Source organism: Giraffa tippelskirchi, chromosome 4 (assembly GCF_054371585.1).
Source record: "Giraffa tippelskirchi isolate mGirTip1 chromosome 4, T2T-mGirTip1v1.2.pri, whole genome shotgun sequence".
In the NCBI taxonomy this organism is placed as follows: Eukaryota; Metazoa; Chordata; class Mammalia; order Artiodactyla; family Giraffidae; genus Giraffa; species Giraffa tippelskirchi.
In genome coordinates this window covers 149,190,786-149,206,877 of record NC_137278.1, presented here as the reverse complement: position 1 = coordinate 149,206,877, position 16,092 = coordinate 149,190,786, and the positions used below count along the sequence as shown (strand labels likewise).

At 37.2% G+C, this 16,092-nt stretch overlaps 2 protein-coding genes across 13 annotated transcripts in view; one reads left to right on the top strand and one right to left on the bottom strand.

Moving 5' to 3' along the window:
* The window catches only part of XPOT (exportin for tRNA), a 155,327-nt gene that overhangs the window by 31,894 nt on the left and 107,341 nt on the right, over positions 1-16,092 (top strand). For 2 of the 11 annotated variants that reach the window (XM_081588899.1, XM_081588914.1), the window contains exon 2: positions 12,841-12,950. The exons of the other annotated variants lie outside the window; for them this stretch is intronic. The gene's annotated coding sequence lies outside the window, so the exon portion shown is untranslated. The remainder of the gene's footprint in view (positions 1-12,840; positions 12,951-16,092) is intronic. 11 annotated transcript variants of the gene reach the window in all.
* Positions 1-16,092, bottom strand: part of C4H12orf56 (chromosome 4 C12orf56 homolog) — a 78,530-nt gene that overhangs the window by 6,567 nt on the left and 55,871 nt on the right. For both annotated transcript variants that reach the window (XM_081588919.1, XM_081588920.1), the window contains exons 7-12: positions 12,478-12,584; positions 11,765-11,854; positions 6,912-7,035; positions 4,793-4,867; positions 4,197-4,271; positions 1,160-1,338 (exon numbers count right to left, since the gene is read on the bottom strand). In XM_081588919.1, coding sequence (XP_081445045.1) covers positions 1,160-1,338; positions 4,197-4,271; positions 4,793-4,867; positions 6,912-7,035; positions 11,765-11,854; positions 12,478-12,584 — 650 coding nt within the window. The remainder of the gene's footprint in view (positions 1-1,159; positions 1,339-4,196; positions 4,272-4,792; positions 4,868-6,911; positions 7,036-11,764; positions 11,855-12,477; positions 12,585-16,092) is intronic.

The following is a 16,092-nucleotide window of genomic DNA, read 5'->3' as shown; positions in this document are numbered from 1 at the left end:
GCCTGAGTTCGATCCCGCATGCCACGTGGTTCAACCAAAACAAAAAAGTAAAAATAATAACAATAATAATAAAGTCTTGGCAGTTCCCTGGTAGTCCAGTGATTAGGAATCAACACTTTCACTGCTGTAGGCCTGGCTCAAAAAATAAAGTCTTTAAAAATAAAAAAGCCACTGAATTGCACCTTTTAAAATGTTTAAAATGGTGAATTTCATGCTATATGAATTTTACTTCAAAAAAAGTGAGGAAAAAATTAGGTCATGTGCACCAGCTCATAGTGGGACAACCAAAACCCTTTTATGGGAACCAGAATGGAACCTATGCTATAACACCACATGGAGGAAAAACAGGATTGACACTGGCCTGTAAAATTTTTTAAAGCAAATCTTTAGGCCACAATACATGCCTTCCCATCCTTGTATGTCTGTCTCCATCCGAAGTAATAACAAAGCTATGCCTGCTGCACTCTTTTCATCTTAAGTTAGACACAACCTGGGTTTTGTTTTGTTTTTTCCTTTAAAGGTGCTAATGCAAAGCTATACCGCTAAGAGCATTTGGCTTTGCCAGCCTATAAATAGAAATAGGAACCCCTGAGGTGCAGAACAGGCTGGCTGATGAAACAATGCTCTCTACTGTTCTTTCTTACTGTTTTGTTATTGAATGTAAGAAAAGGGTAAATGAAACAACAAAAAAGAAAACCCTAATAACTGCATTCATCCTTCCTCCTTTATCAGTTGTTTTTCTTTCCCAGTGACTGGGTTAATTCACAGCCTACTGTGAATACTGTCTCCTTCAGTAGGGTTTCTTACTTTCAGTTACTCACATGTTAAAATCATTACCAGTTCTGCAAAATAGATGCTGGTTGCGATAAAGACAGTGAGTGAGAAACAGTTCTTCCCAGAGAACTTTGATGATTCACTGGTCTCTTCTGGCCTAGGAATGTACTTCAAGTGGCAATAGTTCTTAGACACCCCCCTCACCCCCAAATCCTACCTTACCACAGTAAGGTAACTATTTTATCAAAGTAAAATATTATTAAAAATAAACATTAGAATTTCCTATTGTCACTTAATCTTCTAAATATTGGGCTGTGTTGTAGTTTTGCATGAAAATAAAAAATGAGTGGATTTTGTGGCAGTTGAAAGTCAGACTTTTTCTTACCTGAATTCTTCTCTGTAGTTGTTCCTAATATACTCAGCTAAAGTCTTGCTGTACTGCAGGCAGCTCTTGAGGATGTAAAACTGCTGGTACAACAAAACCGCTTGGCCAGGACTTAGCAGCTGAAATGAAGCTGAAAGGCCCTTCACCACTTGTTTCACCATACTGGCCACAAAAGTAATCTAGACAAGGGAAACACAGTTACACACATGCTGCATGCCACCTCCAAGGGCACCTGCTTAGCTGGAATCTCAACTAGAAATCTAGGCTGAAGTCCTCGCCACCCTGACACCGATGCCCTGCATTGCTCTATTTCTTAATGAATTGGTACTAAGCGAGCACCAGACCATAGACCAACTGGGTTTGCCAGTTGCCCTCCTACAAACTGGATCAGAACTAGACCTGACTGTCAAAGGAGTTTGGCTCCAAAGCAGAAGGAGGACATTGGAAGCATAAATTTAGGCTACTGTAAAAAACAGAAAGGAATACTACTGCCCTTTCAGGCTCTAACCAGAAGGTCATTCTGGATGCTCATTAAATTAGCACTGACAAAATTTGCCTTTTCTATTCACGTGGCTACTGACCCTTCCTAAGTAAGGCAGGTGATCTGAAGTTTCCCCAACCCAGATCCATTTACACATATTGACTAAATATTGTGGCAGGCAAAAGCAGATTGAGATCAGAGAGTCTGGAGCAGGGAAACAAAGCAATGCACATTTGGGAATTAAATTTTTAATTTCTTTAGCATCTTGCTGTAATCAAGAAAGAGAATCAGCCACAGCTGACTGGCATGCAGGTATATTCAGTGATTCCACCAGTTTCCCTGCTTGCAAATTTCTCTCAAATGGTCTGTTTCTACCCAGACTCTTTAGAAATAGGTTAATACTGAAGTTTTCAACACTGTTAGTGGTCCTTTTGCCATCTTTCATCCTGACATGCTTTATGGTCACAGGCTGGCCACATACTCAGCTCAGTTCCTTTGGGGAACCAACCCTAGAGGTTGATAAGAAAACTTTCCTGTCACTTGGAGTTCTTAGGACCCCAAATTTCACACAACAGTTTAGATGATGAGGTCTGCAAACACCTCACACAAAAAGTAAGGGTCTTGCATCGTGCACATATGAGCTACTGTTGCTGGAAGTGACTGTAACTTTACAACACTCTTTGAAGTGGGCCTGAGACTGGTTAGAGTCTATGTCTGTTACAGGACCCAGGTTCCTGGCTCAATCTCTGTATAAGGCAGTTGGCTGTACTACTGACAAGTGTACCCTCTGACTGCAGTCAGGTTTTTATAGATATATGTCACAGAGATCTGGCAACTGGATTCCTTAAGACAGACTCAACATCAAAATAGCTCAAAGCAGGAAATCACTGATGGTTAAAAGAAGCATGTTCATGTATGGAAAGAGAACATAATACCACATGTCAATCCTCCATTAGCAACAAAAATTTAGTTTGCATTACTACCTTTTGAAAAGATTTCCAATTAAATCTATGTTGACTGCATGGACAAATACATGAATGAATAAAGGGAAAGTAAGTTTGGGGAGATGAGAAGAGATTAATGGATAAAGCCTTTCTTAGAGTTAATTCAGCAGATATTTTATTTAACATCTATTATGTGCCTGGCACAAAACACAGAGCTCCTACCCTTATGGCCCCTGGAGTTTGGGAAGAAAGACATTGTATCAATCATGGTAGACTAGGTTATGTGATGGTAATAAATCTCACAAAATATCAGTGCATTGTTTAACACAAGGAAGGTTTATTGTTTGCTCATGCTGTATGTTCCTTAACAATCAGTAGGGGTTTCTGCTCCTTGTAGTCACTGGTCCACATTCCAGGACCTAGGCCACATTTCAGGACCATATGGAATGTTACTAGTCACCCTACCAGAAGGAAAAAAGAAGGCAGGAAAGCATATACTGGATCCTAAACCTTTGGACAAGAAGTGACATAGGTTACTTCTGCTCACATTCCATTGGCCAAAGCAAAAACAGAGACCCACCTAATTTCGAGTGAGTAGGGAAGTGCACTGCTACTACGTGCCTGAAAGGAGAGAAACCCAGAATATGTATGGACACTAATGGCTACCCTAAGGCAGAATCAAATAATAACACCAACAGTGTAGACTGCAGCAGTAACAAGTCCTATGGAGAAAGGAGAAAGTTGCCATCCTCTGACAATGTGTGTCCATGATGGAAGAATCTGATATAATCAGAAGTGAGAGAATCATCACCTCCACCCCACACAAGGAAGGGGCAGTGAGGCCTGAAGGATGAGTAGGAGTTAATTAGGTGTAAAAAGAAGAAAAAAAGCACTTCAGGCAGACAGACAGAGGGAATGGTAAAGACCGTGTGATGGAGTTGGGAGTATCAGGGTGGGCAGTGGGTATGAGACCCACATAGTTGGCAGAGTGAGGGACCAGATGAGGCTGTAGGGTCATAACATGCACAGCCTTGTAGGCCATATTAAGAAGTTTTCAGTCTTCATTTGTTATGTCTTCATTTATTATGAGCACGTGATTTAAAGCAAGTGATGACATAATCAGATTTTTTATTTTGAATAGATTCCTTTGACTCTAGTCTGGTGGGAAGATAGGATAGACCACATAGATGAAATTAGAGTGTCAAGGAGAGAGATGGTGGTACCACAGGCCAGGGTGGCGGCTGCCAGGGCAGTGGCCACAGTACTAAAAGTGTTCTACTCATACTCACCAACTCGCAGTCACTGTTTAAGATGAATGTTCATGTTTTTCACTTAATTATACAGCCAGTGTTATAAAATTCTGTTTTCTACATATATCTTAGGGCTTTTCATTAAATAAAAATCACATTTAAGATGTTATTTCAATATCTTAAACATTCAGGCCCCAAATAGAGAAACATTTTATTTTGACTAATAAAATTATTAAATGTACATTTTCTTCTGTTTTATAAACTTGACCCCTTATAGAGAAATAGTCATTAATTAAGCACAAGAGCATCTGTTTCATCAGCCTTGAGTGATAGTTTTGTTTCTGCTTCTAGGAGGTACTTACTATGGGAGGACAACTTTGTAGAAAGGACATTATCCAGCTAATAGCAAACTTTGTTGACTCCAATCCAAGATTTCCCTAAAAAAATGCAAGGAAATAAGCGAGTTATATTCATGAAGTTCAAACGTAGCTAAAAAGGTACTCATTTTCAAATACATTTTATCCTGATTAATCAAATCTTTAAGGTCAGTATTTAGGAACATAAACTAGATGAACACTTAAGAGCAATAGTAGTCCTATCATTTAAACCACCCAATTTTGGAGATTATCTCTAATAGAAGCATTTTAATTATAGAATATATATATCATATAACAGGGCTTCCCAGGTGGCTCAGTGGTAAAGAATTAGCCTGCCAATACAGGAGATGCAGGTTTGATCCCTGGTTTATGAAGATCCCCTGGAGAAGAAAATGGCAACCTGCTCTAGTAGTTGTGCCTGGGAAATCCCATGGACAGAGGAGCCTTGAAGGCTACCATGCATGGGGTCGCAGAAGAGTCAGAGGTGACTTAGTGACTCAACAACAACAGTATATATCATATAATGATCATGACATATAAGATAATGACACAATATAGTATGTATAATAAAACCATTGTACCTGCTGAAAGACAAGAAGTATCTCATACAAAAGTGCTGTAGCTGTATCTGTATATTCCAGGATAAGCTTCTGTAACTAGAATTTTAAATAGTAATCAATGCTGTATCATTGGCAAAGCCAGAAAATAATCATTTCTTCTGGTTCTCCTTAGGTATTTATAAAAATAATTTATGATCAATAGAAAGTATTAGTGTGGTTAATTTTCTTATTCTGTTTGATTCAATCATTCTTGAAAAAGTGGCTCTCATAAAATGAATGCACATTTAATAATGGCTAAGAAAATGGGTCAGGAAAAGAAGATATGGCCTACAGAATACTGACACACACAAAAATGCACACTTGATTTGCAATGTCATTCAGATCAACCATCCTGCTTCCTTTCAAGAATGTAGAAATATACTCCCCAGAATTGAAGTAGGAGATTCTCTGGGGAATTAAGTCTTATGCCCAACTTGAAGGATAACTCCTTCTGTGGTATGGGTAAATGTAGAGTTAGAGACATTTTGTGGTTGTTGTTCTCAAGAAATTCAAACAGTTGGTGAAGCTGTCTCCTAGCCTACAGGCCACTTGGTGCATGAGAACTGTGTCTGTAGGCATGCTACAGGCCCCACATTTTCCCTAACAGTATTCTTTGCAAGAAGAGTTCTAGTTTGAAATCTCCTGCTCTATTAGATCTTGGAACCAGAAATTATATAATCTGCTGATGGCTTCACTCATAGCCCAGGTGCAAAAGATCAGCTGGTCCAAAAACAGGAAATTCAGACCTGTCTATACTGCTCACTAGATGTTTTCATATGGAAATATCAAAGGCAAATCAAATAAACTAATCTAAAACCAAGCTCATTATTTCCCCTTTAAACCTACTATTCTTGTTATAGTTATCTGTCACCCAGGCCAGAATCTAAAAGTCATCTAATCTTAACTCTTTATATTTTCATCAACTCAGCTTCCTAAAAATTTCTGGAATCTTTCCTGTTCACAATTACCATCTTCCTTTTTTCATTTATTTATTGAACAAACATGCATCAGACACAGTACTTATTGGAGTCCCATACTGTACTAATGGAGAGTAACAGAGACATGGTTACTGCCCTCATGGAATATACAATCTAGTGGGGAACAGACATTAATAATTACATAAGTAAATGCACAGTTAACAAACTGAGACAAGGGCTATGGAAGAAAGGCACAGGAAGTTAGGAGAGCTCTAAAAAGAAAGCCTAGTGTTGTTTGGGGGTCAAGGAAGGCTTGCTTCTGGCCCCTGTCATCCCTCAGCTCGACTATAGCACTAGCTTTTTAACACCTCTGTCAGTCTTGTTTCCATCCTCCTCTTTTAGCCCTAATCCACTCATTCCATTGTTGAAATTGGTACTGCAGATGCTCCATATACAGTCTGTAATAATATTTGATGTTATATTTGACCAATTAATGGCTGTCTCTTCAACCTATGAAGGTAAAAGTTGTATCTGTTTTGCTTTTTATTTGCAGCCTGCTGCCTAGCACACTGTTTAGCTCATAACAGACATTCAATAAATATTTATTGAATAAATGAGTGAATTTAAGAACTTTCTAAAACATAACTCTGCTTGTGTGTTCAAGAACTATGAAATCATGTTCACCCTTTAAAGAAAATCTGAGTTGGCCTACTCAAACTAATAATAACCTGATTTATTCTCTCAGAGTAAGTACATTATAGGCACTTTGATACCTCTAATGTTTTAGTAAAACTTTAAACAAACAAGTAAATCTAAATTTGCACTACTTGGGTAAGGAAGTGATAAACTAAGACAAGAATGTTAACCCTGATATTTCTCTAAGTCAGTACTTTTTTACCCATTAGACCCCTGCTGTGGAATTACATACATAAATATTTTACAGAGACAGATATAAACAGATTTATCTAATATATACAGAATGCTGTTTTCTCAGTCTGCATACTTTAAAACATATGAAATGGATATAATATTGACAGAATAGCTATCTAAGTTTTGAGGTTAATAACAAAATATTAACTTTGATTTAATTATGTTTCTATTTTAATTATGTTTCTAAGACTCATGGTGCACATAGAAGAACTCCTATATATTATAGTTAGTCTATTCCAAAATTTTCATCTCACCTCAGCATCAAAAGACATCTCAACTAAAGTTGAATCAGCCACCAACTGGATGTCAAACACAGGACACAATTTTGGAATCTGAGGCTCACTAATTAAAATTACCAAAAGGTTAAATAGTATTCCCCTGAAAAAAAATAAAGGCAATTAGTGAGTTAAGTTCAAAAAGAAAAACAGTGACACCAAGTTTGCAGGCACTGAGTATAATTATATTTAAAAGTATGAAGCACTGTTTATTTTAATTGAGGTATAATTGATTTATAATATTAGTTTCAGGTATACAATATAGTGATTCAAAAATTTTACAGATTATACTCCATTTATACTTATTACACAATATTGGCTATATTTCCTGTCTTGTACAATATATCCTTGTAGCTTATTTATTTTATACATAGTAGTTGTACCTCTTAGTTCCCAACCTCTATTTCGCCCCTCCCCCTTCCCTCTGCCCACTGGTTAGAGCACTTAGTTCTTTATAGCTGTGAGTCTGCTTCTTTTTTGTTAGTTTCACTAGTCTTATTTTTTAGATTCTACATATAAGCGATATTGTAGAGTTTTTTGACTCTAGAAACCGTTTGTAACAAACCATTTCAGAGGTTTATTGTTCCACAAAAGATCACTAGCTATTAGTGAATAAAAGTAGTATTAAACTTAAGGTCTTTCAAATGCAGTGTACAGTCCCCTAACATATACTAATAACCCACTTAAATGTTACTGCATATTTGAATAATATATCATACTATTTGAAAATAAAAAGGCTCACACACGCAAAAATCACAATTCAAAACATGCTTCCTGAGAAGCTGGATCAGTAATCCCATTTTCATATGTATAGTACAACCTCTGTAAGGTTGAAAAAAAGCTGAAGGCAGACCACTAGAAAAATCCATTCCCTAATTGAAGACAATATCAGAGAAGCTTTGACAGAGAGGAGCAATAAAAGAATGTACATATAGGACTATATAAAAATTCTCTATATTCTTAAGCATTCCTTTCATAATGGAATATAAAAGAATATAAACAATCTTATTTAGTAATATTTGAGGCTTCCTAATCTTTTTACAATCATTTAAATCATTACCATGATAAGTTTACTAAAATTCTAATAAAAATGCAATTCCCCCCCTTTCACCGACTCAAAAAACAAATCTAGTTCTCATATCTGCAAAAGAAGTTAGCACATTGTCAGTTACCACATTGCTCAAAAAAAGCAGGATATGTCCTACAGGATATTTGCTAATGTTTTATTCAGGCTGTTTTAAAACAGCCAGTCTATTTTCAGAAGACACTTCCAAAATCAACAAAACACTCTATTTAGAAGCTTTCCTGATATTAAGTTTGAATTGACATTCCATTCACTGTAATATTTAATTATAGTCCTTTATTTTCAGCAACAGCTTCTTTTCAAACTATCATATAACCTAGGCTAAGGGGAGGAACTCTCAAATTCTGAGTCACTTACTGTGGTAAGTTGAATACATGAATTCAACCATAAGAATACTGAAAAAAGCGAAGGGTTATGGCATATTTCAAGAATACAAAGAAGTGGGTTGAACTAATAAAATCTCTACTTATGAAAAAAATTAAAGGAAAATGCTGAAATGAATAAATGTTTTTTTATTTGATCAAATGGAATTTAATTTTAAATCTATCCCTTCTGAAATCTATCCCTTCTGAAATCTATCCCTTCTGCCAACTCAATTTAAAATCCATTAAGTCAATAATAGATAAAAGAAATTTTATTCTAAAATGGTATTTCATCCTGACTTATAATAGACACCTTAGGGTTAAGATCACACCCGTAAAAATGGTACCAACAGTTCGATACTTTCATTGTTTAGACTGTTATTATTTCCAATGTAAGATTTTTGTTAATATATTACAGTATCTTAAAGTACAGACTTTGAAGGGCACACTCATGGTCTCATAAGTCATTCTGTGGTAAGCTTATTTTGGTAAGCAGAATTTTAATATGGCTTCCAAGATATGCATCCTGTGGTATATACACTCTATATGATCCCTTCCCTAAAGTATGGTCAGGACCTGGTAACATATTAGGCTTTCATTCTCATCATTAAGTTATGTTAAATGAGAAAGGTGAAGAAATTTTGCAAATGTAATTAAGATCCGCAGTGAGTTGACTTTTGAGTTAATCAAAGAGATTATCCTGAGTGTGCCTAAGCTAATGAGGCAAGTCCTTTAAGAGAGAGTTTAGGCCTTTTCTGAGCTCAGAGATATTCTCCTGCCAAGAAGCAAGCTGTCATGAGTTTTACAGCTATAAAGAAATTAATTCTGCTAACAACTACCTAAATGAGTTTGGAAGAGGGCCCCAAGCCTGAGACTGCAGCCCCAGCCAACCACCTTGATTACAGCCTTGTGAGACCCTGAGCAGAGAAGCCAGCTAAGCTGTGTCCAGATTTCCTGATCCACAGAAACTGTCAGATAATAAGTGTATGTTGTTTGAAGCCACTAAATTTGTGGTATTGGGTTGGTCAGAAAGTTCATTTGGGTCTTCCTGTAAGATCTATGGAAAAAGCCAAATGAACTTTTTGACCAACCCAATAATTTGTTACATGGCAATAGAAGATTATTAGTTGTATTAGACATTTACTGTGCTAGTTAATGGTACAGATAACATGATTTGACCACTATGAATATCAAAATTGACTGAAAAGTTAGTATTACAACCAGACTGTACTATAGCAATATAATCTATTTACCAAAGGACATGAGAAGAATTTGTCATATCAGGAAAGAAGCTTGATACAGTAGGGCTGATGTGGCAGAACCAAGTTAAGACGGAGCAATTAAAATGCAACACTTTACAACAGAGATTGGTAAGAATGATTTTCTCCAATTGGGATAAAGAAAAGTAGACACCAAAAAGTGGACAAAAAGGATAACATGCTTTAGCAATAATTTCAGTGTGGGAGAAGGCATAAATATCAGACATAATTTTGAATCTCTCTCTTGGATATTGGAAAATGGCAGTACCATCTACTACATAAAGAAGTATGCAGAAAAAAAAAGTATGCAGAGAAAATAGCAGTATATTTTCCTTGTATACTGTAGAGTAGGGGTCAACAAACTATGGCCTGCAGGCCCAATAGCCCAGAGCTTGTTTTTATAAATAAAACTTTATTGGAATACCGCTGTGCCCTTTCCTTTGCCTATCGTCTATGGCTGCTTTTGTGACAATGGCAGAATTAAGTAGTTTCAACAGAGACTACCTAGCCTTTTGCAGAAAGTTTGACCACCCTGCTGTAAAGCATAATATGCCTATAGTCCTTGACACATAGCAAGTTGCTTAAGATATGCTAATGACCATTATCAGTAAAATTTATTTGTAAAAGTCTCTAATAAATAGCCTGGAAAAAATAGTACTAAAAGTTCTTATTCTTCCTTCTGGTTCAAATGTTTCAGAGTCCATGGCTCTCCTCCTTCTTCCACCTTATGATGCAAGAAATGTAGATAAACAGTTGATTGACAAGGGTGGGAGGAAATTAAGATTTTAGCCAGACCATTGCCCAAGGATATAATTCGTAGCCTATAGATCTCATAAAAAGGTCAAACAGCTAATATGCAAACACACACTTTCTGTGGCAAAGAATGCTGTTGTCCCACACTATACATTCTCCCATTCTTCCTTTAAATAACAGCTGTCCCATTGCTAAAGTTAGCTAGGCACACAAAAGTCCCAACTACAGACACATTTTGCAGCCTCTTTTGTGGCTAGAAATGCCATATGCCTAAAATTCTCACCAATAGAAGGAAAGCAAAACTATTATGCAGTCCATGGGGTCTCAAAGAGTGGGACACGACTTAATGACTGAACAACAACAACAAAAGTCTTCTATGCCTTGCTTTAAAAAGAAATTTGGGAAGCTGCTATATAGCACAGGAAGCTCAGCTGGGTGCTCTGTGATGACCTAGAGGAGCAGGATTTGCAGCAAGGGGGAGGGGGGAAGAGGGAGCAGGCAAGAGGGAGGTTCGAGAGAGGGGATATATGTATACTTATAGCTGATTCACATTGTTGTACAGCAGAAACTAAACATTATAAAGCGATTATACTTCAATTAAAAAAATAAGTAAATAAAAATATATTCCTAAGTAAAAAGAAGAAGAAGACGTTTCCTTGCCCCTCCTGATTCCCACAGAGTGTGATGAAGGCAAGAAGTTCACCCAGCTAACATGAGGACAAAGATAGCATGACAGAAGACAGTAGAGCAACAAAAAGGAGGATACCTAGGTCTCTGGCTGATCTTGTAGCAAAAAGCACGGCTCTTTACTCTGGATTTTTATGTAAGAAAGATGTAAATTTCTCTCCTTTGGGACACATATTTTGGAGTAACTTTATTATACCTCTTACCCTCCAATACCATTCACTCCAAGATTGCGTGCATGCTAAGTCACTTTGGTTGTGTCCAACTCTTTGCAACCCTATGAACTGTAGCCTGCCAGGCTCCTCTATCCATGGGATTCTGCAGGCAAGAATACTGGAGTTGGTTGCTATGCCCTCTTCAGGGGATCTTCCCAACCCTGTGTCTCCTGCAGTTCCTACATTGCAGGCAGATTCTTTACCACTAAGCCACCGGGAAAGCCCCTTGGTCTTCTTCAGATGACGACAAAAGATAAACTTAGTATAACAAAATCTTTGTGCCCTCAATAATCAGAGAGAACTCAGTATGCACCAATTAATCTGTTCATCACAGAAGGAAGTGAGAGACAAAAGAGTTTAATATATTTACAAAGCAATCAAGCAGAGAAGTTAGAGAATTATGAGTTTTGGAAGACACTCGAAAGAGTAGTTAGTGGGTTGCAGCTACGAGATCTCAACTTTTAAAAGGCCTTACTTCTTAGCTGCTAATATGTTCAGGCGCGATGACTCCGTTTCTGTTTCTCTGAACATCCATCCCAGAGTCTGTATAATTTCAATACACACCCTGTAAAACAAAGAGGAAAAATGTCACAGAAATGGCATGACTTCACTATGAGTTCAGAATTTCACAAAATCAGTAATCCTTAATAGAATTACATTCAGATACCTGTTTAAAAAAAAGTATAGGAAGGAAATCCTGTATATCAAATTGCCAACATTGGTTGCAAGCCTACTCTGTGATGGCTGGCTGGTAAGCACTCAAAAATATTTGTCAAATGAATAAATAAGTGCATGTCAGGATTACAAGTCATTATCATATTGATTTTTGTACTTATTTTTTGCAAAGTTTTAATGATAATCACACTATTTTAAAACAGAATTTAATCATTTTAACTGTTTCAAGTAGGTAATTTTTCAAAATTTCAAATGTAAAAGTGGGGATAAGTGAAAGGTGTCTTTCCTTCATACACTGATTTTTTTTCCCTTTGGGGACAGCCAGTATTACTAGTTTCTTGTGTAGTTTTTGACCACACAATTAGAACAAAATAAATGCTATTTTTAAAAATCTATGTGAAGCAAAATTTGCAGCACTATTTACCATTAAAACAGTACATATTTTGCCCAGTGCCTTCCATTTATTTAACATCCTAGGGAAAAAATATCTGTGATTATCCAGTTAGTACTTACACCAGCTCATCAGCTCTTTGGCTTCTATTGTGAAGTGCATTCTTATCCCTAGACTCTGGCAAGTATTCATGAAGTTTGTTCACTAGGAAATAGAAAAGGTCACTGGTCTGTGAAAGCAAGCAGGAAAGAAATGGTAATTAAGTTCAGTTCAGTTCAGTCGCTCAGTCGTGTCTGACTCATTGTGACCCATGGGCTGCAGCATGCCAGGCCTCCCTGAGGCCTTACCTGTTGGCAAAACTGTCGATTCTTCCATAATAAAAATAAGAAATTATTTGTTCTTTGATTAGGGAGAAAGGGACGTACAATCTCTCTCATTAACGCTAGCATAACACAAACTGAAAACATACTTTTACTTACAACCAGGAGACCACTATCCTGCTGAACAGAGCCAGAGCTAAAACTGCGCAGGTGATGTTGGGAGACGACTTCACCATTAATACTGCAGATCATCCAGAAGTAGGTGTATAATTTAGGCAAGTCATTAAGTCACCTTGGAATAATAATGTTAAATGGGGGCCACTATATATCCAGCTTTTCCAAAGTAATATGGCTTTTGTGAGAACATGATGAAATAATGTCTAGAAAAGCACTCATTGTGAAATGTTTACTAATTCAAAAACAAATGAATGGCAGTGGTACAGCCTGTGAAGATGGCGCAGAATGATTTTAATACTTCTGTTAAAACAGTGGAAATGTAGATTGCCATTTCTGCCAAAATAAACACTGACTGAAGAGTGGGGGAACCAATTTTTTGTGTGTTCCTATCCAGTCTCATGAGATAATCGAGCACGACAATAAGCACTGGCCCATGAAATGAGGCAAGTTGGTACTACTGAGAAATAGGATGTAATTGCTTCTGTATTCTATTCCTCTGTTGTTCCTTTTCTCCCCAGGACTTTTTCATTTACTTGTGGCAACCTCGACTCCTTGTTTAGACAGGTACATGTGTGCTCTTATTTAGTTAATGTGGCATGAGAAGAGGCTGGGATGGCAAGCGGAGAATGGGAAGGAGAAAGGGGGCAAATGGACACCTTGGCCCACTGAGAAGTGCTGGGATTTACCCAGTGCCCTGATAAGTGAGCAGAGTACGGCAGCTTTACACTCTGACTCTGGAGCCAGGCTGGATGATGCTCAGTTGTGTCCGACTCTTTGCGATCCCGTGGACTATAGCGCCCAGGCTCCTCTGTCCATGGGATTCTCCAGGCAAGAATACTGGAGTGGGTTGCCATTTCCTCCTCCAGGAGATTGTCCGAACCCAGGGATCAAACCCACATCTTCTGCATTGGCAAGTGGATTCTTTACCACTTGAGCCACCTAGGAAGCCCAGTTCTGCCACTGGATAGCTACAGGATGTTTGGCAAATTACTTATATATTCTATAATTCTTCATCTCTAAAATGGGATTAATAGAATCACCTCGTGAAGTTGATGTTAGGATTAAATAAGACATAATTTGTAAAGCCTGAGCAGTACTCAACATATTGTATGTGCTTAATAAATATCAGTGATTATTGTAATCTCCCACTTGCTCAGTGGGTCAGGAATTTTCCCGTTTAAAATATCTTCCACTGGGACTTCCCTGTGGTCCAGTGGCTAAGACTCTGCGCTCCCAATGCAGAGGGGCCCAGGTTCAATCCCTGCTCAGGGAACTAGATCCCACATGCCTCAACTAAAGATCCCACGTGCTGCAGTAAAGACCTGGCACAGACAAATAAATAGTTAAAAAATTAAAAAAATAAAAATAAAATATCTTCCACCTACTAGCAACAACATGAAAGAATCTCAAAAATATTATGTCAAAAGAAGCCAAACACAAACTCCAGTACAATTCCATATAACTGGAATTCTAGGAACAGCAAAATTAATATATGATAGAAAATACAATAGTTGCCTGAGGACATGGGTCAGAGGAAACTGAGTGCCAGAGGGCACAATTTAGCCCTAAGCAGTGATAGAAATGTTCTAAATCTTGGTTGGGTGGTGTTTATACAGTTATATACCTTTGCTAACACTCTTTAAACTGAATGTTAAAACGCTTTAAACTCTTAAAATATATGTGCATTTTATTATATGTAAATTGGACCCCAGTATTTCTCTGAAGAAGATATACAAATTGCCAGTAAGCATGGGAAAAAATTCGCAGTGTCACTAACCATTAGGGAAATGTAAATCAAAACTACTAGATACACCCTAACACCCATCAGAATGACTGCTTCAAAAAATTAGTAAATAACAAATCTTGGCAAGGAGTGGAAAAACTGGAGACTTTATGCACTGTTGGTGAGAGTGTAAAATGGTACAGCTGCTGTGCAAAACAGTATGGCAGTGCCTAAAAAAATTAACAATAGAATTACTATATGATTTAGCAATTCTGCTTCTAACTGGGCTCCAAAAAGAATTGAAAGCAGGGTCTTAAAGAGATGTTTACACATCCATGTTCATAACAACATTATTCACAATAATTAAAACATGGAAGCAATCCAAGTGCTAATCAGTGGATGCATGGATAAATAAAATGTGGTATTACATGTCTGGAGTATTATTTAACCTTAAAAGGAAGGAAATCCTGACATATCCTTTAACTTCAGTGAATCTGGAAGACATCATGCCAAGTGAAATAAGCCAATCACAAAATGATAAATGCTGTATGATTCCACTTACATGAGATGTTTAGAATAATCAAACTCATAGAAGCACAAAGAAAAATCATGGTTGCCAGGGGCTGGGGGAGGGGAAATGAGGAGTTACTGTTTATTGAGTATAGTTTCAGTTCTGTAAGATGAAAAGAGGTCTGGAGATGGATGGTGGTGATGGCTACACAACATGGACACATAACATTGAACTACACACTTAAAAATGGTTAAGATGGTAAATTTTATATCTTTAAAAACTGAAGGAAAAAAAACTTCATGAATAAAAAAATGAAGGGTTGGTAAAGAACATATCTAGACAACTCTTTTGGGACTCCTTTGGCAGTCCAGTGGTTAAGACTTGAAGCTCCCAATGCAGGGGACATGGGTTTGATCCCGGGTTGGGGAACTAAGATCCTGCATGCCACATGGTTCAGCCAAAAAAAAAAATAGAGAACTCTTTCATTCATTCACTGAACATACAACTATTTAATCCAGCCATGTGGCAAGTACTATGCGAAGTAATGCAAATAACATCTTAAGCAAAACAGACTAACTGGACATGATATCTGTACTCCTAAAGCTTTCAGTTTAGTCAGCCTATGAAAAAGTGTTTTCAAAATTTTAAAGTTTTATTGTAATAGAATAAAAATTACCTAACAGAGGAAAATTATACCCCAATAAAGTTGATTTTTAAAAGGGAAAATGATACACAGTTGATCCTTCAACAACGAGGGGTGGAGGTTTGGGGGGAGTTAAAAGTGCTCATCCTCTTCACCATCAAAAATCTGAGTATAACTTACAGTTAACCCTCCATATCTGTGATTCCATACCCATGGATTCAACCAAATGTGATCATGTAGTACTGTAGTATTTACTGTTGAAAAAATTAACATATAAGTGGACCCAAGCAGTTCAAACTAATGTTCAAGGGTCAACTATATATATTACTATAATTATATAATATTATGTTGTTTATTATTATA